Source organism: Meles meles, chromosome 8 (assembly GCF_922984935.1).
Source record: "Meles meles chromosome 8, mMelMel3.1 paternal haplotype, whole genome shotgun sequence".
Classification (NCBI taxonomy): Eukaryota; Metazoa; Chordata; class Mammalia; order Carnivora; family Mustelidae; genus Meles; species Meles meles.
The window spans coordinates 102,696,601-102,717,664 of NC_060073.1; the positions used below are offsets into that span (position 1 = coordinate 102,696,601).

Consider the following 21,064-nt stretch of genomic DNA (forward strand, 5'->3'; position numbering starts at 1 on the left):
TACCCAACCTCCCCAAACCTAAGGTTTGCTTCATCCCCTTTAGGCTCTTTGTGCGTCAGCCTCCATCATAGGTCTTGGCAAGGCTGGTGCCCTCTAGCCTGAAGATTATGGGTGGCCTGGTGCCTCCTTTGGCTCCCATCCCCAGGGCCTCGTTCAGGGACTGCTGAGTAAATATGGGATGAGAGGGGCTGCTCCTGAGAGCGGAGCTCCTCTCCCTCCCTTCCCTGGCAATGGGGCCAGCAGTCCCTTCCCCACGCTGGCCCTGACCCAGGACCCTCGCAGGCCACAGCCAGGGCCAGGGAGGAGCAGAATGGGGGGTCGCTCCTGCCGCAGCTGTGGGAAGGAAGGAAGGGAGTGCTCTCCTGGGTAATGTTCTTAGTCATGGCATTTGACGTGCATTACCTAATGCAGCTAATTACCCAATTTAATCCGCACAGCATCATACCACAGACTGAGGTAGGTTTTTACAGGAGAGGAACTTTCAGTGCAAAAAGGTTAAGACACCCCGCTCGGCAGCTCCCCAGCCAGGACTGGAACTCAGGCTGTGATCCCAGAGCCCAGAGCCTTACTGCAATCAGTTCTGCACAGAGAAAACACTGAGACTCTGCATGTCAGGCTTCCTAGTGTCCCGGTAGTGCTTGGCTGACGTGGGTCACGGGTTCTCCCTTGTTGGACTGGACTGGACTGGACTGAATTCTTCCTCCTCGGACCGCTGTGCTCCTTGGAACCGGAGGGCTCCTGGTCTCCACCTGCCCGCTGGCCTGTCCCAGGCTCCTCAACTCCTGGGGATTCCTGAAAATGTTGTTTTGCGATCTCTTCTCACTCCTGATGTAACTCTGCAGGCTTTCATTTCCACACACCCCTCTAACTACCACCAGCCTAACCCTCCAGCAAACATGCCCAGCCCAGCTGTCCCTCAGCTCCAGAAATCGCCCAAACCACCCGCCCCAATGGCCAGGGCTTCTTTCCTAGCTCCATGTCCCCCCACAGCACCATCACCTTCAAACATACGGTGTTATTTAGTCTCTTGTATTTGTTGTTTATTTTTTCCCCCTCTGCTTGCGTGGGCCACGAACCCTTCAAACTCAACATGTCCAGAAGAGACCTCCCCTGCCCTCCCCACCCCTGTTGTGGGCCCTGCGTTTCCTATCCTGGTCAAGAGCGCCAGGCTGCCACACGTTTTCACAGGCCGGGAGTGGTGACATCATCTAGAACCTCATTCTCCCCTGGCCCCTTCTCTTCTAGGGGCAGTGTTGGCGGCACAGGGTTCTCTGTGAATGGTGGATCCCAATCACGTCTGTGCTCCAGGAGATCCCTTACGACCTGAGAACAGCTTCCCTCAACGAGACCCGAGAGAAGACTGGAAAATGAAACGTGGGCCACAAGCAGCATGGAAGGCAGTGAAATCGGTCACAGGGAAACGAGTCTGGGCGACCATTGTCTGAACGCCGTCTCCTTTCTGTGAACGCCTGTGGAAGCCGTGTTCATACAAATCCTCCAACCGAAGAGCACTGGTACGGGGCGGCTCAGTCGGTGAAGCATTGACTCTTGGTTTCAGCTCAGGTTATAATCTCAAGGTCGTGAGATAGAACCCGGAGCTGGGCTCTGCACTTGGCAGAGCCTGCTTGTCTCTCTCCCTCTGCTTCTCCCCTGACTCATACTCATACTCATACTCTCTCTCAATAAGTGAATACAATCGGAAGGAAGGAAGGAAGGAAGAAAGGAAAGGAGAGGAAAGGAAAAGAAAAGGAAAGTGCTGGTGTATATCTCTTTCTTTCAGGCCTCCCCACACCGAGTGGTGTCACCTTTTGCATTAACCCATTTTATGGACAAGAAAACTAAGGCACCGGAGAGATTTTTGTCTCCATGGTCTCAGAGCCAGAACTGCAGAAGTGAGCTGCTGCCCACAGCCCACAGGCTCTCCCCTGTGCCTCCCTCAGAGGCTGACCTGTCCGCCCTGCCTCACTACCTGAGCTGACTTGTGTTGTTTCCCAACTATGCGTTGGTTTACTTTTACCTACTAAGGTCTCTGTGTGGCAAAGATCACTGGTTGCCTGGCCAATATGTTTTCTCGCCTTCTTCCTTCCAGCTACAGCCCTCTTTTGGTCTCTGAAAGTGGTGGTGAGCCAGGCCAAATGAATTACCTCTCCCAGACTCCTTGCAGAAAAACATGTCTTGTTTGGTGGCGATTCTAAGGAAACTCTTTCAAAGGAGCCAGTGCAGTGGTGAGGTGCTTTTCCGCCCTTCCCTCTTCCTCTTCCTCGATGCCCGGCCCTTGGGTGTGATGGCTAGAATGGGAGCCCAGGCCAGACTGTGGAACTTGTAGGGACCCAAAGGAAGGAAACCACACGAGGGACAGCAGAGCCGAAAGACAGGAAAATCCTGAGCCTTTAAAGGCTGAAGCTCCCACAGCAACTACGGGACTTCTTGAACCCGAAAGCAAACACATTTTCCCAACGATGGCCGCGTGGATTTTAGGCCATTCCTGAACCTCGGACTCGCTGATTCATTCTTCAGGAACGGGTTATCTCAGTCCTTCACTCGTCCGACAGATTTAGTAAGTGTCAAGGAATGTTCGAGGCCCTGAGGAAATGGAGTAAATGGGGAGCTCCAATCTCAAAGACTCTGCATTTTCTGCTTCTTCACTTCCACCCTGCCCCAAGGATCCCCCGAGATCCAGGATGACGAATGACGGGGTTTTACTCCACGGCAATCCACCTGGTTTCTGGGGAGATCACCGGGCTTCACTTCCGAGATCCAGCCTCCAGGAGCAGGCTGACCTACGCCTCTGGAACAGAGAGCACACGCTCTGTGTAGCCTCTCCCACCAGGGGACTCTCACGGCCACTTCCAGCCTAGACACCTTTGTGGAGCCTAAACCCACTTGAACTTGGAATGTCTGTTAAGGAAGAGCGAGCCTCCAGAGGACTGCCTTGGTCTGGCCCTGATTCAGAAAGTTTGCTGCATCTTGGAACTATGTCCCTCCACTCTCATCTGTTCAACATATCATCAACCTTTGTAGCTGTAAGCAGTATTAAAGGTCATATAGCAACATATAATAAACCAATGTCTCTCTCATTCTCCGTGCGGATACGGGGAAGTCCCATCAATCCTTGGACCCACTCTTTCATCCATGTCTTGCGGTCTCCTCTAAGACACGACTGTTCTGTTTTTCCTTCCTGTCCACCTCCCCCTGGAGCCTCTGGGGCTCTGAACACAGGAAGCCCTTAAAAAGCAAGCGTTGATCCAACATGATCAGACCATCCATCAAACAGTGTCATGGGGGCTAATCATCTTGGGGTCAAACGGGGCTCAAACATAGGCCTTGTTTTCTTCTATGTAAAATGAGAGGAGATGATATTGACTTCAAGGATTTTCATCTCAAATGAAATGGTTGTGCCTAGCACATGGTTGGTCTTCAGTAAGTGAGAGACATCCACTTGTCCATCTGTCCACGGAACAAGCTTTTCCAAAATAATCTGGAGTTCAGAGCACAGGAGTAAGTGTGGGTCACGGAAAAGAAGTAGATGGTATGGCCTTTAACTTAAGGGAACTTAATTTTGCCGTCCAAAATAGAAGTTGTGGGCATTTTTACCAAGTTAGAAGGTAAGATGGATTTCCTCTCGAAGTGTTCCCATGGCCCTGGATCTCCGCTAACAGAAGATTAATTCTCTAACGAATCCTCCCGTGTGATTTATCTCCACCATAAACCATATCACGCCTTAGTCCCCATGTTCCTCACAGAGCCCGACCTGGAGATTAACAGAAAAGGTCTGCCCTGTAGATAAAGAATGGCACATGGCAAGGGGCTAGCCTGGACCCAGGGATATAGTTCTGGCTCTCTCTCCTGCTGGGCCCCATTACTAAAGCTGACAAACACCAACCTTGAGGGAAGGACACCATTGTGACTCTCCTGTGGGCCTGTGTGGAATGGGGTGAGGATGAAGTGGTTTCCACCAATGTCTGAAAGATGAGGCAAGGGGAAGAAATCTCAATGTGGGGTTCTGAGCAAGGAGGAAAGGGCAACTTGCTCATTGATGTTGTGGGGGCTAGTTTTCGGGATCAAGGAGACTGAATGTAGAGTTCGGGATGGAGTGGTTGGACAGATGAATCTCCTGTCCTCCATCATCATCTCATGCTAAAGGAGGGGAGCTGAGACGTCCTGGGAAAATTTTTAAAAGGTGGGCTCTTCAAAATTTTATTGTGTTTTGTAGATAAAAAGATCGCCTCCTTTTCATGTGTTTTGCTTAAGTTATCAGAGTGAGCCTTCATTTCTTGAGTTAAGAAAATCTCTGGGTGGAAAGCAATTGTCTTGGGGTGCCTGGGTGGCTCAGTGGGTTAATTAAGGTCCTGATCTCAGGGTCCTGGGATCAAGCCTCGAACTGAGCTCCCTGCTCAGGGGGGGAGCCTGCTTCCCCCTTTCTCTCTGCCTGCCTCTCTGCCTACTTGTGATCTCGGTCAAATTAATAAATAAAATCTTAAAAAAAAAAAAAAGCAAATGCCTGAAGGAAACAATGTATCGCTGTATTAATGCAATCTAGGTAAGCAACCAAGGCCACACTCTTCTGCCCCCAGTAGAGTTTCTCTTAGAAGCTGAATTGGAGCCTCTGACTTAGGCTCAGTATCAAACTGGAGTCTCCTAGCACCGCCCCCCCCCCCCGCCCCACCCCGTTGAATCATGAGATGCACCAGCACAGACCTGACTTCAGGCTTTTAGAGGTACGTGGGACTGATGAGCTGACGAGCCCCACTCCCAGGTAAGTCACATAACATTTTCAGCCTCAGCTTCCTCTATTATGAAATCATTGATATCATCTACACAGGACTCGCGATGGCCTCACCCTGCAGAGGCTCTGCCCTTTGTACCGCTGGAGGGCAAGAATCCTGTCCGTCGTATTCTACACTGTTCTTCTGATGCCTAATACAGGACCTGGAGCAGAGGAGGTGCTCGGTAAGCACAGAGCTCTCCCCAGTCCCTTCTTCCCATGCTCTATACCAGGGGCACAGACACAAGCCAACCACCTAGCCTCCAGCGACCTTTCGGCCATTCCCTCCTCTTCCTTAGACTCCAGACACACCCCTTTCAGCTAGCCACGTGATTCTGCACCAAACGTGCTTAACGTAGCAACCACGCTGGCAACCCCTCTTCTGCTCGTGCATCTGTCTTGTGCTCTCTTATGTCTGTTCAGGCTGTTTTCTTGGGTGGGAGGTATTGAGAGCTGTTTCTCCCATGTTCCGAAAAGCGAAACACTGACTGGGGAAACCCTAGTCTAGCCAGAGATAACGAAGGGACAAGGCTCTTGTGAAGCGTCGGACGCTTGGTTTCAGTTCAGGTCTTGGACTTAGGGTGGTGGAGTCGAGCCCCACATCAAGCTCAGAGCTCAGAACGGAGTCTGCTTGAGATCTCTCTCTCCCTTTCCTTCTGCTCCTCCCTCCCCCACAGGGCGCACTCTCTCTACATAAATAAAATCTTAAGAAGCAGAGGTTTGGCAAACTCCCCTACATGAATTCAGTCGTATTCATGACAACAAAATTGTAACCAGGTGCAATCCCTCCTATACGATAAGGGGATAAAAGGACACGCACCAAATGTTAACAGTGAATTTTCACTGGGTTTACTGGAAAATCTCATTTTCTTCTCGGGCTTTTCTTTTCCCCCAAATTTCTATAGTGGATACAGATTCCTTTTATAGTCCCCCCAAAGAGGTGTTATTTAAAAAGGCAAACTAGGGGTGCCTTGGTGGTTGTCAGGTAAGTGTCTGCCTTTGGTTCAGATCATAATCCCAGGGTCCTGGGATCGAGCCCCGCATCGGGCTCTCTGCTTATTGGGGAAACTGCTTCTCCCTCCCTTCCTCGCTCATGCTATCACTATGTCTCCCTCAAATAAATAAATAAATAAATAAATAAATAAATAAATAAAATCTTTTTTTTTCCATTTTATTTTTTCAGCGTAACAGTATTCATTCTTTTTGCACAACACCCAGTGCTCCATGCAAAACGTGCCCTCCCTATTACCCACCACCTGTTCTCCCAACCTCCCACCCCTGACCCTTCAAAACCCTCAGGTTGTTTTTCAGAGTCCATAGTCTCTTATGGTTCACCTCCCCTTCCATTTTTTTTTTTTTTATAAACATATAATGTATTTTTATCTCCAGGGGTACAGGTCTGTGAATCGCCAGGTTTACACACTTCACAGCACTCACGATAGCACATACCCTCCCCAATGTCCATAGCCCGCTCCCCCTCTCCCAATCCCACCTCCCCCCAGCAACCCCCAGTTTGTTTTGTGAGATTGAGTCATTTATGGTTTGTCTCCCTCCCAATCCCATCTTGTTTCATTTATTCTTCTCCTATCCCCCTAACCCCCCATGTTGCATCTCCATGTCCTCATATCAGGGAGATGATATGATAGTTGTCTTTCTCCGATTGATTTATTTCACTAAGCATGATACGCTCTAGTTCCATCCACGTCGTCGCAAATGGCAAGATTTCATTTCTTTTGATGGCTGCATAGTATTCCATTGTGTATATATACCACATCTTCTTTATCCATTCATCTGTTGATGGACATCTAGGTTCTTTCCATAGTTTGGCTATTGTAGACATTGCTGCAATAAACATTCGGGTACACGTGCCCCCTCGGATCACTATGTTTGTATCTTTAGGGTAAATACCCAGTAGTGCAATTGCTGGGTCATAGGGTATTTCTATTTAATAAATAAAATCTTAAGAAAAAATAAAAAAGGTAAACTAGCTGGTTAAAATAAATTCCAAGTGTACATACCTCAACCAGACTATCAGAAGGATCACCTGAGTGGCTGCGTGAAATCGCTGAAAGCACAGTCTCTGGAACCAGGCTACGCGGGTTCAAATCCCAGTTCTGCCTCTTCCTAGCTGTTGTGAACTTGGGGCCAATTTCTTTACCTTTCTGTGCTTCAGTTTCCTTATCTATAACTTAAGAATAATAATATCCTCCTTAGAGGAGGACTGGTGTGATGGTTTAAATGGGTTCATCTGTAAGAAACCCTCAGAATAATGCCTAGCATCGAGCAATTCCATATTCGCTATTAACCATTTGCTGGCGCCATCCTACCATTGCTCTAAATGCTTTTGTAACTGCCTTTTAGGACCACTGTATTTGGGGTCTTAAGCATATTCCCCTGCATCCCTTGTGGATACAATGGGATCCCATTTCCTCCTTTGAGGAAGGGCTGATTCTTGGGAGCAATCAAGAGTATTTGAGGTTCAAAGTAAGGTGTGCATATGGAGTCAAGAACTTTCTGTTCCTGCCTTGTTCATCTACTGCCTATGAAGAATTCCAAAATACACATGTGGACACACACCCAGACAGTGCAGCACTATCTAGGGCTTGATCCATCCCTGGGTAACTAGTAGCTTTGGCTTCTGCTAGCAAGATCGTGAAAGATAAATTTTAATTATGAGACCTCTTCATTCAATCGATTAACTGAGGGCTTTACCGACTCGCCTACAACCAACGGGCAAATTTCATAAAAGGCTGATTTACATTTAAATCCAAGCCTTTTTATCTTCCTCAAAGTTTGCCGATGCCAAGTTTTAAGTATGAAATGTCATTGTTTTCATACAAATATTCCCAAACATTACCAGTTGTCATTTTGGCATTAAATAAGGTTGCGGCATTAACAATGATAACATTAGCATTTTTAAAAGCGTTAACATCATTGTTCTTCTGTAAATTATTGCAGGCTCAAATTACCCTACACAGAATCTTAAAAAAAAAAAAAAATTAATGGGGCATTGGCATCAAAGCCGTTCGGGGCGGGATGAAAGGAATAGCAGCTACCTCCTTTTGCCGAGACCGTAATGGTCTCATGCTAGTCCAATTATCGCCCTACAGGAACATGTGGTAATGGTGTGCCCCACCGTGTACATAAATAATGGTGAATAAAAAGTGCATTAAACATTCTTTTCCCAAGATGCAAGGGATTTTGATAAAATCTAACGGGTTGTCACAAAGGAGAATTCTCTGTGTTCCTAAGTGCTGAATTCTTTATAAAAACATTTTCCAGTTTTTTTAAAAAAAAAGGTTTCATTGATCTAGCATCTTGGGGAATATTGTGTTCCACGTAAATGATTTTGCAAAGAAATTTAAGTAGATCTCTTTATGTCTCCAAACGTCATTTGTCATCTTTCTGGGGGAAATCCTTTAAAATTCTCTCACCTGTGCCCTTAAGTTCCCTAACCAAATAGTATTACTATTATAGAGCTCTAATATTGAAACCAAAAGGGCAAAGCAGCATGGTGAATAAGAACACCAACTTAAGAACAGAATGAATCTAGGTTCAAATCTTGACTCTGGGGCCACTGACTACATGTGAGCCCTCAGTTACTCTCCCTCTCCCCCTCTCTTAAGACTAATTTAACTCATCTTTTAAAACAAAGATTAATAATCTAAATCACAGGATTGCTTCTAGAATTAACAAAGATGTTCCTGGCTTAGCATACTGACTGGCAAAGCACAGGGGCTCTAGAGAAGGGAACTACTATTATTCTTTTTTTTTTAAGATTTTATTTATTTATTTGACAGAGAGAGATCACAAGTAGGCAGAGAGGCAGAGAGAGAGAGAGGGGAGGAAGCAGGCTCCCTTCTAAGCACAGAGCCCAATGCAGGGCTCGATCCCAGGACCCTGGGATCATGACCTGAGCCGAAGGCAGAGGCTTAACCCACTGAGCCACCCAGGCGCCCCGGAACTACTATTATTCTAATCAAGTGAGCTACTCAATGTATGGGACCGTCCCTATAGGGTCTATAGGGTTTAGGGTAAATGGCCTAAAGTTGTTGCAAGTTCCTTTATAGAGGGTTTATGATAGCTTAACTTTTCTTAGTTTTTTAACACTGGGCTGTCTGCTTTTGGCAGTCTCCCCATTTTTAATTTGCTGTGAAGTGGGGAATGAGATTTAACTGATAGATGAAGTCAGAATTCGGGGCCACACGGAGATGTCCCCTATGTCCTCTCAGAGTTCAACTTTAAAACCAACACATAATCGGTAGAATAATCTTACAGATACAATGGCTCTCAAGCCAGAAATCTATTGGAACCCAGTCTGACTTTATTTTTTAATTTTATTTATTTATTTGACAGATAGAGATCACAAGTAGGCAGAGAGGCAGGCAGAGAGAGAGGAGGAAGCAGGCTCCCTGCTGAGCAGAGAGCCTGACGCGGGGCTCGATCCCAGGACCCCGAGATCATGACCTGAGCTGAAGGCAGAGGCTTAACCCACTGAGCCACCCAGGCGTCCCCAGTCTGACTTTATCAACAGTAGCTATATGGTGTTTAAGTGGAAACTCCCCCAAATCTGGGCAGTGCCCAAGCCCTGTCAAGGGGAACCTTCAACGTGACTCAGCGAAGGGACTTCAAGGATGGAGACCCCACTGGCAAGACTTCCTTAGACATTCTAGGTGCCAGGACTGTTTCCCGTGATGAGCTCATAAATGGGCTTTGTTGCAGATCAGTTCTCACGAGCTTGGTTAAAGTGCTTTACCCACAAGAAATGAACTCCCTGAGGTGTTGACAAATTACTCAAGCCTGTAAACCTAAGGGCTAGGCCATGACCAGGCAAATGCACGCTTGGGATACCTCTGGGTGTGACGTGTTGGGATTGGGTTCTGACTGAACAGTGACGGGGGGCAGAGTCTCGGGTTAGAAATCCCTGGCACTGGGGGCTGGTCTTGTCATTCATGCTCCAGTTTCCCCTAAGCCGGTTACTTAACCTCTCTGAGCCTCTTTTTTTCCTCTCCTACAGAACGGGATGACAGTTCTTCAGAGCTCTATTTCGGCTCAGTATTTAAACAAAAGCAGCAAACACGCAGATCTGTTGAATTAAAAACACCAGCCTCCCCTCCTCTCCCGTTCCAGGTGCTCCGTCCTACCAGATGGGCCCACCTCCCATTCATTCACCCACCCAAGGAGCACGCCACTTGCTTCGTGACTCCGCGGCCCAGGGACACCTTCTCAAAGTGCTCTCTGGCACACAGAGCATCACACCACAGTGCTTTCTTCTGCTCTTGGAGCAAACGGTGCCTCCGTTTGTGATGACAGCTTTAAGGGGGCCACTTCTCCTTCGGGATAATTCTATTTACCCCACAACAGCCGCTTTGACATCTCCCTGGCTCCTCGGACAACACCCAGGCATCCTGTGCTTCGAGGATCCACGTCTGAGACCACCCTGTCAATAACAGAATTGTTCCAGGTCTCAGGATGGCCTCATCTATGAAAGAAGCCTCCCTCTAGAACAGGCAAATCGAAGGGTGTGCAGAGACTGTATCAACCATCTTTATTGCACTCAAAAGAACTCGAGACACAGGAAGAGAGAGTGGATTTTCATAGAGGTGTTTCCTCGACCCAGTTACATGTTTATTCAGTGAAAAAAGTTGACATTGAGACAAAAATTATCATAAAATTGTGCAACAATATAGTAAAATCTTCAGCAGAAACAGGTGATTTGGAAACGTATCAAGGCAATTGAAATCATAAATGCCTAATTTCACTTTGGAGAGAAACAAGTATACAGTGTTTCACTTTAAATAAGAGCAGAGTAGGCCTTTATTTTGCTGCCAATACTTGGATTTTGCCTAAAGTTTCTAGCAATTCGTAACAAGAGTCTTTACAGGAGAAATGACACGGGATATCTGAGAATAATGTTCCACTTCGGCACTCGTCCTTTCTTCCACTGGCGTTAATACACATGAAACAAATACCAGTCTCGGGTTACTTGGCTCTGAGGATTTAATTCCTAATATGGCTGCTCAAAATCAGTGGGCAGAAACATACATGCAACCCGTCCTCCCTCAACCCACGTCCAATTGTGGTTCCCATTCTGAGAACGAGCTCATTTTCCATGTACCCAACTACCCATGCCTCTTGCTATCTATTCCGGATCTCCGTCTTGCATAGAAAGTAGTCTACATAAACTTAATGCACTGGCTTTTATGACACAAAAATTGTACCTGAAAGGCAGCACACACTCCAGTTAATAAAAATAACGGACTGGGAATGTCAAGAGACAATCCCAACAAAGTGGGAGATTCTGCACAAAGTTTCAAGAGTCAATTCTGAAAATCAATATGGAGATGGTATTCGGTTGACTTATCTCCCAGAACCCTTCTCTGAGGGGTCTCCCAGCTCTGTCGAAGGAAGAGAAAAATCTTCTCAGGGAGGCACCATGCCCCCGTTAGTAGGGAAGTGACCAACCAAACCTAACTAGATGAGGTTTCTGCCCTTAAGGAAGCAGTGGGGCCATAATCTTACAAGATGGAGGGACCGTTGGGTGGATATTTGAAGACAGGATTCTCCAAGGGGAAGTGGATGATTATCTCTAAGAGCCTCACCACACCATCACTCTCCCCGGTTCCCCCTAAGACAGCCACTGCGTGAGAAGGGGTATATTCCTTAAATGGCTGCAGCCTAGTTTAACCTAGGAGGCCAGGATGACGGGCAGGAGCGAACGGTGCAGTGTGTCCCACGCCTGTCCCACCCAAGTGCCCCGAGTGATACGAGCAGAGATGGAACTCCAGGAACCTCTCTTCCCAAAGTCCAAAGTTTCAACCAGAGACCCAGCATCATAACCTTGTACACAGTAGGCCAGGGCAGCCAGCAGTTCCTGGAGCTTCTCACCTGTCTGGAAAGGTCTGCAAAGACGTGGCTCCTCCCTGGGCTCCTCCGCGGAATTCGACTCTGTCATTTCACCCGCCTGGACCTGGGTCTCTCAAGGCTCGAGCTCGAGGGGTGTTCAGTCCATAAAGGGGCAAGATGAGCCTCCAGAGAAAATCTGTGCACCATCCCCCTGCCTGCCAAATTTTAGTGGTCCGTTAGTGGTCCACCGTGGCCCACATGGATGTGGGCTTCTGACATTCGAATGTGCGCTGCGGGAGAATAAAACCTTCACCCTGTACAGTGTGAACTTTCGAGGTGGCATCTCCAACGAGGTACGAAAAAGCCCCTTCTTCATGAACAGGGGCTCCGACTGGTCACAGTGAAGACAATTACCTGGTCACTTCCAAAGGCCACACATGCTTTTTGTTCTCCTCTCCTATGGCCACTCCCACCTCTGGACTCTCGCAGACGGCACATGTACTCCGAAACCCCACAAAGCTATGCAGAGGGAAGGAAGAGTGCGTGCTTGAAAAGTTCATAAAAATATACAATTTACACGTAGCTGTGTCTACCTAGCTTAGTCTTCAGAAACTCAGCTCTTCTGTGTATATAAAATACTCTAGCCCTAAAAGGCTGCTTTGTCTCAAACAGCACAGTGGCATTCTCCGAGGAGAGGGGTGACGGTCAGTCTATACAGTACTGTGCACTAAGCGCTGGGAGGCACTAGGAACAGGAACTGGGTGCTCAGACGTGTCTCCAGTCGCCAGCTGGACACACAGGCTCTGTAGAAAGGCTTGCCTGCGGAGCCACAGAGAAGAACGTTTCAGAGCCTTTGAGATCAGCTTTTACGAACGCCAACACGAAGTTGGCAGAAGAAGAAAATATACTTTCTAGTGGTCCGATTAAGATAAGGTGAGACAAGATAAAGCCAAAGAAACTCCATTCTTTACGAAACTCACAAAGGAAAGGGAGGCGAAGAAGCGGGGAAAAAGGCTAGAAGGAGGCTCATCGTGACCGCTTCTTGTTAAAATACAACGGAGCCTTACCCACACGACCTAGCTACATGTCTACAGTTGAAAATACTCCTCATTCAAAATATATATATATGTGTGTGTGTATATATAAATTAAACTTTTTAAAACTAAAAAATTTAATTGGCTCTTTGTTTTCCAGACAATCCCTAGATAGAACAAAACTATATTCTTGCCCAAGAATGATACTTTTGGTTAAAAGAAAGCAAATACTTGTGAGAAGGTGATGCGGCACACCTCGGAGGACATGGGGTCTTTACGTAGCTTGCATACAAAGGACACATATTCAGAAACATGACATTGGAACATCCCCGAGCTCGCTGCTTCTCAGCTGAGAAGTTCTGCAGTGGGCTCCTCCGGCAGGAATCACAAGGGCACTGGACGTCGGTGTCTAGGGCGGGCGTTGGTCCGCGATGGGACTCCACGGACCCATCAAGTGGCCGTGAGGTGAGTACCCGGGTGGCGTTTAAAGGCATAAGGAATAAAAGCTCAGCTTGTTTTACAGAGTGAGTTGCTGTGACTGTCAATTAGATGGAATGGTCTCAAGTCCGTCCATCTCCTGTATCTCTGTTGGAGCGAACAACACCCTTTAAACTGGGCAGGGGTGCGGGGAAAGAAGTGGAAGGAAAGAAAAGAAAAAGAAAAAAAGAGAGAAGGCACTGACCCAATTCAAAATGACTGCATATATCAGGGACAGAGTTTTAAAGACGTAAGTGGCCACCTGAACATAAATATGAAACTTTACATTTGAGGGGCGCCTAGGTGGCTCAGTCGGTGAAGCGTCTGTCTTCGGCTCAGGCCATGATCTCAGGGTCCTGGGATCGAGCCCCACATGGGGCTCCCTGCTCAGTGGGGAGTCTGCTTCTCCCTCTCCCGCTCCCCATGCTTATACTCTCTGACTTGCTCTAATTTAAAAAAAAAAAAAAAATCTTAAAAAACAAACAAAAAAAACCTTTACATTCGAGATTCTTCAGTGGTAAGGAAAAACAAGATATCCGCAAAGGACAAATTAGGTACTCTTATCTGCCAGTGTATCTCTCATGGCCCAGACCCAGCACTCTCCCACGAGCAGTCATTTGTTGCGATGACCACGACACCAGTGTATAATAAAGCAGTGTTCTCAGCTTGTAGTGTGGAGAGCTACGTCTTGTGCAGAGGCGTAGACAGTTAAGATTCCAGCGGCGAACATAAGAGAAGAAGCCGTTGCTTGCAGGGCTCTCGGAGCCGCAGCTCTGTCTCACTGAAGCCGAGCAATGATTCAATGTGCTCTCCTGCCCGATACCATTACATGACACACAAGTGAATAAAAACGGATTGTTTCCGGAATGGCAACAAAACTGCTTCTGTTCCCCGCCCCTCGACCCTACAACCAACCCCTCATATAACGTGTGGAGTCGACGACCACGAAAGCCTTGCCTTATATAGAGTCCGAATAAATTAACAAAAGTACAGAAAAGAACTTTCCCCCACTATACACACAAACTCTTTCATATAAACAAAATCCAAACAAAATTTAAAATTTGAGCACACTTTCAATGGCGGGGGGGAGGGGAGACGGTAGGAGAGATGCCACCTGTCACCCTCTCTCAGTTTTTATTAAATACATTTCTGTATCTTAGAAAAATAAAAAGAACGGCCAATTTATTGACTCAAAATTATCTCACAGACTTAAAAGCATGCCCAGCAAGCACAGCCCTGTAAGACTACATTAATATGAAATCAGAGCAATTTGGTTACTAAAATCAACCTGGTTTGAAGTTCACAGTTGATTACTACAAAGTTTATTCGTTCCTTTCTTTCCTTTTTGTTTTTGTTTTTGGCCGATATAAAAATAACATATTGCAACTCAAAGTGCATCTTTTAAAATAAACCATCGACTATCTTTATCAAATAAAATATTTACACCATTTGGTTTCTAGTGAGGAGAGCTTTCAGGCTATCACCATGGGGACGTCGTCTGAAAATCCAGTTATCATAGGAGCATCTTCATCATCCTCCCCTAAAGGCAAAACAGTCAGTCCTTGGTGAGTTCCATCGCATCTGCCTCCAACCCCAACTCCCACCGCTCTGCCCAGACCACTCCCAACACCACCGTGAGCCCCAGCCTGGAAAATCGGGACCACCGCCCACCAGGCGCAGTAGCCAAAGCCAAATCCCAGCTCAGCTCCCCGCCGAGTCACGCTTGGGTCAGCTTCTCCCCCATCAACGGGTAGCCAAGCTTATTTTAATGGCAGCTTGAACTTGACCAAGTAAAGAAAGTCAATCTCTTAGGAAGGAAAATCTTATGACCTATCCAAAAGTCCAAAGGGCAATTTAGCCTCCCTAATTTGAATGATCCACAGCCTATGTCAACAGTGAAGCCTCATAATCTTCTTCCTCCTCTGAACCCTCACTGTTCTGAGGGTAGGGATCTTAGAGGGGCTAAGACTGTCCCCCTGCGGCCCCTGTTCCAATCCTGTGCAACTAAGCTGTGATCCACATTCAGTGATTACTATGTGGTACCACCACGGGTCCAACTCCTTTTGCCCCCAGGAACAGAAGCAAAGAATGCCCATTCGTGCAAGGCATCCCAAATACTTGTACGAAGCAAGACAGGAAACTGAGAGGAAGGAGCAAAGCTAATATCAAATGATCAGTGGGCGGGGAATATACAAGTACTTCACCAAAAAAAAGATGATAACTGGTTTCCAAAAAACAATAGGTACGTGAAATCACATTCGGAGAAAACCCCCCAAACATACCTAATTTACCATATGAAGCGGTCTACTAGCTCTATTAGCTTTTAGAATTTGAGCAGGCAGACATCTTAAAAGGGCTACTTCTTTCTTTTTCCCATACCATGCTGTGGGTACAGGAAAGAAGAATGGCTGCGGAGGTTCGACTAGCTATATTGGAAAAGACAGAGAGCCAGATGGAAAGGGCCTCTTTGGACAGAAGTCATCTGGGAAAGCGTGACTTCTCCTCTTGACTAGGCTCTCCCAAGATGTCAGACCTCCAGGTCTGTGAGTGATGAGAGGGCTTGAACATTCCGGAAAATCTGCCGATGCTCTGGGAGTCTCCCAAGCCCTGGGCCTTTCCACCCTTCCTGCACAAGGCAAGCTCCTCCCAGTCCTTCCACAAAACCGCTCCCGCTCTTGGGCCAGGACCACACCGCGGAAGAGAGTACGAGTATTTTAAGAGAGAAGCAACTTCAAAGCTAAGGGCTCCAAAGGGTTTAACATAAAGCAGTGAGATCACTGGTTAACGAATCCCTCCTAAGTGTCCCAAGACGAGCCTAACCCACGCATCTCCTAACCAAGGATCCGGCTTTGGAGGAAGCCCGGGACGGCCGGCCCCACTCACCCAGGTCGTCCCCCGAGGAGAAGATGGCCGAGCCCAGCCTGGAGCTGTAGTGGCTGTTGGCGAAGGCGGTGAAGCTGCTCTGCAGCCTCCGGTGCTTCGTGTACAGGACGGCGAAGCCGACCCCCAGGCTCAGCAGGACCAGGAACAAGATGGGCACTGCCACGGCAGCAACGTCAGTGGATCTGGCGGCCTGGGACGCCGACGCACCCCCACCTGCCCGGGAAGATGCCACCGCATTGGCCGCCGACGTCAGGGAGGGGTTGGGGGGGGCGATGAGGTAACCCAACCCCCCCCCCCCCGGCCCCGCCAACACCACCAGCACCGAAACCGCTAGGAGCCGGCAAACAGTGAGCCGAGCCGCCAGCCTCGCGCTCCTGCACCTGACGCCTGACTGTTTCCCAAAGCCTTGCCCCGAGCTGACAGCCCACGGGCCTGGGGCATGCAAATACGGTAATTACATTAGCCTCCTAATCACGGCCTTGTTGTTTATTTAGATAATCTCTTGGAAGGGAGACCTTTGTTGGGGTATCAACATTGATTTCATTAGCATTATTACTTAAGACCACTTGCTTGCCTTACATAAGAGGATGTGAAATCAGACCACTAATTAACGAGATTGCAATTATTTCCCCCTACTTGGCACCAAAGTCACTCTGAACTGCAATTACCTGAGGCTCCATTAAGTGATACAAACGAGATTCCTTTACTGCAACACTGACTTAACAGCTCATCAAGTTTTATGAGGTTTTTTTTTACATAGATAAAAGAGAAAACCCTTCCATACACGTTTCACATTTTTTAAATGCTCTTTGCAAAGCCAGTTCGGGGTCTATGACCTAACAACGACGCTCACTTCCCCGTGTCTGAAACGAATTCCAGCTCTGTGATGATGTGCTGGTAGATCGGCCTCCACACGGCTCTAGGGCCAAGCCATCTTTGGGTTTGGGCCGGTCTTAAGAAATCCTGGGGAAAGTCTGAGCCTGAGGGCCAGAAGTGGAATTTGGAAGTCAGTTTGAGCTATGGAAGCACCGTGGACCTTCCAGGTCCCATAAGGAGCCTCGTCAGGCTTGAGGTCATTCCCTGGGATAGGGCGAAGTGGTGCGGACCAGGCCTGGGCCTCACGGGGAAGGCCCAGTAGCTACCCAGGAACTCACCCCAACCAGACTATCAAGATGGGCCAGAGAACAGCCATTTCTTACAAGACCAATCTAACAACTCAGAATCCCAGCCCTTAATTTCTCTCATTACTGACCCACCAGGAAAAGCTGCGGCAAACTCTTACATCATATGTCCCAACATAACTCCAGGTGCGAACCGGTAAATTAAGGGGATGCTCTTGGCTGGAACAGTCGGGAGGAACCAGGGTGGTGTAGGAAACAGGAATGAGTGAAGCCCCCTCACCCCACTTCTGAGGGGACAGCAAACATCAAGGGACAAGACAGAGACGAACTGAGGCATCATGGAGAGATTCTTCCTGCTTGATAAGCTCAGTTTTATTAAGGCAACACTTTTTCCCAGAGTCTATTTCGGTCGTTAATTGGTTTTACTTAGAAAGGAGGCTCTATTTAGGAAATGCTAGGTTCACAAGACTTTTGTTGTTTGTTTTCTGTAAGACCTTCTCAGAACCTCAAGTATGCTGGGATTCTCCAAAGGGACGCAGTCTGCCAAGGTTTTCCTTTTAGGGAGGTGCCTGGGAAGCAGGACATGTCGGAGCGTACAACAACTCAAACGCAAGATTTTGGCCCGAGTGTTGGTGAGTTCTTGGTTGGGAGGAAATGAACGAGAAAAGACCAGTAGCAAAACGGCTGTTGGTACCCTGGCCAAGCTACTACAATACAAGCAGAATTTCTGTGTAAAGGAAAGGTTCCTCTCCTCTGCCATCAGCATGACCCAGCGCCAGCATCTGTGAGGGTTCAGAAGACAAGATGCCAGGCCAAATTCAGGTTCTGCTCGGGAGAGACGGCTAAGACAAAGCTATAAAATCAGTTACTCTATGGGAAGGAGATTAGTTACTGACTTGAAAGAACCACAGGGAACATTAGCATATTGGAGGCTCTGAGAAGTCCTGCAAAAAACAAACAATAAAACTCATACCAACCTAGTGTTTCCCAAGCAGGACCTCCTTTTGAAACAAAACCTATTTTAACCTATTCCCTTTTTGGGGCTTTACATTCAGAATGTGGTCACTTTGTAACCCCAGCTCCTCACACCATGCCTGGCTCAGGAAGTGTTTGTTAAGTCAGTGCCTGACTAAATTGAAATGTAAGTGATTTTCTTCTGAACTAAAAGCCTATTTTTTTTTTTGAGAGAGAGAGAGAGAAGATTTTACATGCACTTTGGAAAGACACATCTTGGGGCACCTGGGTGATTCAGTTAAGCATCCAACTCCTGGTCTCGGCTCTGGTCATGATCTAGACCCCTGTGTCAGGCTCCTCGCTCAGCAGAGTCAGCTTGGGATTCTCCGCCTTTCCCTCTGTCCCTCCCCCTGCTCTTGCGCACGTGCGTGCACTCTCTCTCTCTCTCCCAAATAAATAAAATCTTAAAAAAAAAAAAAAGACATAAATTCATCAAACTATGCTATATCCTTCATCGATTTCCCAGAACTGAAGACAGAAATGGCCCCATCAAGTGACTTACCGGACCCCAGCTCGTCGTACAGCAGCACAGCAGGCTCCCCACAAATCTGGCTGCCAAAAAGGCATCTTGCTTGTACGGTGAAAGTGTAATTATGACCCAGTTTCAGGTTGGAAATTTTAAAGAAATTGTCAGTAGTATTCCCAAGGTAAGCTGAGATATTCATGGCACTATCAAACATGTGTATCTCATAGCCCTGAAAACAAAGACACGAGAGATTGTTCAGGATCTTAAATAAGGACTCTGACAGCTTCTATTACTGGTTCCAACTTTATGTGAGCTCCTTATTGCAGGCTTTTATAGATGCTAAAGCACTCTGGGCTTCTTACTAGATCTTTTTACATTACCATTGAGATATTAGATTCAGAAAATGGTAATTTTCCCATCCCAAATGTCTCAAATAACTACCACGCCCACTTATGAGCTGCAAAGTGGAAGTGAAAAGTGTAGCCCTAATAAAAGCCATTTTAACAAATATTCCAGTGCACAAAGTTCTGGTCAACAGTTCATTCATTTGAAATAACAGTAAATGCCACAAAGAATCCAGACAAGTCAGCAGTAGATCCCCATAATGGGATCTGACTACTAATAAATCCGGGTCACAGGGGACTCCAGCAGTGGGGTAAAAAAAAAGTCAGGGCGTTTCTCGGTAGAACAGCGTGTGGGAACTCCATAGGCAGCCCACGGCTCCCTCTCCAGCTCCTGGAGGCGGATGGTTGCCTCAGACCAACCTGGCCTTGAAGAGAAAGCACTTCAAGATCGGGCTGGGATCAGAACTGACTACTGAACTTCTCTGCTAATCTCTAAGTACCCCAGTGTCAGAGCTACGAACTCCCACCCCATCAGCATCAAAGAAAAGGCCTCTTCTCATATCTCTATCGACATACCGGGCCCCACTGCATACTCACCGGCTCTTGGTCCCCATTCCATTGACATTGAACTCATATTCACTGGCTCTTGGTCCCCATTCCATTGAACTAAGCCCGGTGCAGGGGGGGGCGGGAAGGGGAGGACATGCTACCTGCTTATGCCCACTCCACGGGAAGTGAAGTACTGACCTGCCCGCTCAACCTGAAAGCCAGGCTTCTGCCACCTAGGAGGGACCCTGATGACAGCTGGCTGCCAATCTGGGCCTCCCAGCACCACCTGCCTGGAATTCCATTCCTGCCTTCGCCATCCTACACTAGCATTAATCATTTTCTATCTAATATACACCTGCTGTAGAACATTTGCAAAATACATAAAGGTATAAAGAAAAACATTTAAATGACACAAACGTCAACCATTTATTTAACTAGTCGTCTTCTGCGGGGACATTAAAGTTGTCTTTTCTTTCTTGTTCCCAGAAATAGAACTGCCCTGAAGAGTCTTGTCCATAAATTCTTGGCGTATATCGTTTTCTCAGATTAAGATCCTGAAAGAGTTGCTGGGTCAAAGGTTGTAAACGCTTTTCATGTTTCTGATATGTGTTACCCAAATGCCTTCGGACGGCATTTCCAATTTGTATCTCCAGAGTGCTACTCTCCCCGACTACAACTCATACTGGTAACTCTTCCCCGCAAACTTAGTCTGTTTCACATGAAAGTGTCCTGTCTCTGTGGTTCAGATTATCAGGGAGGTGGATCCTTCTTTTCTTTTGCCTACGACTACTATAGTTTTTACTTTGTTACCTATACCTTTTCCGAAATCAGAAGCAATCCAGGAACAAATCAGAAACACAGAAATCAACTTCTGTTTTGAACACCTTTGAAAGCTTTCTTTGTATTCGAGTATATTAACCATTTACACGTCACGGTTAGAAGAGTTGCGAGAATTTTCAAGCTTCTGGCCTGACACTGTGACTGTTCACAACCCCAGCGCTCTTTGCCGCCACCGAACCCGGAAACAGCCAGAGCTGATTTACTGTGTCTCTATTTAGCTCCCGCTTTGCCGACCATGGGGACAAGCCGGGTCCACTACAGACTCTGTCCACCTTTGGGTGGCCGATCTGTTCCCTGGTGAAGCTTTCCTTCCCCTCCGACCTTCTGTTGTGAATCTGTCATCGGTCTGCCAATGACAGACAGAACGGTGTTTTCTATAAGGTCAAGAGACTATGTTCGAGCACTTCCTGCTCCCTCAGACATCACTGGAAAGAAACCTCGAGGCCAGGTTGAGGCTCAGCCCCTAGCACGGGAGCCACAGCCCTGCTCTCAGACTGGCTGCGGAGGACGGGGCCCTGGTTCCGATGCCCAGCCCCACCCAGCTTCAGAAGGCACAGTGCAGGTTCCAGCCCATTTCCCTGTCTTTAGGGAAAGACAAGTTCAGGAATGAAAAGTGCTTAGTGCAGAGATTCTCATCTTTAATGGGCAGTATAAACATTTCACTAATTAGCAAGCCCACAGAAAATGGTCCTTTAATTCTCAAGTTCACTCCCTTGCCCTATTCT

The 21,064-nt window shown here is 47.4% G+C and overlaps 1 protein-coding gene across 1 annotated transcript in view; it reads right to left on the reverse strand.

Annotated features, from left to right (window-relative positions):
* Positions 1 to 10,353: 10,353 nt before the first annotated feature.
* The window catches only part of SORL1 (sortilin related receptor 1), a 153,492-nt gene continuing 142,781 nt past the window's right edge, over positions 10,354 to 21,064 (reverse strand). Inside the window, exons 46-48 of the mRNA XM_046014580.1 lie at positions 18,643 to 18,835; positions 16,006 to 16,218; positions 10,354 to 14,662 (exon numbers count right to left, since the gene is read on the reverse strand). Coding sequence (XP_045870536.1) covers positions 14,595 to 14,662; positions 16,006 to 16,218; positions 18,643 to 18,835 — 474 coding nt within the window. The 3' untranslated portion in view covers positions 10,354 to 14,594. The remainder of the gene's footprint in view (positions 14,663 to 16,005; positions 16,219 to 18,642; positions 18,836 to 21,064) is intronic.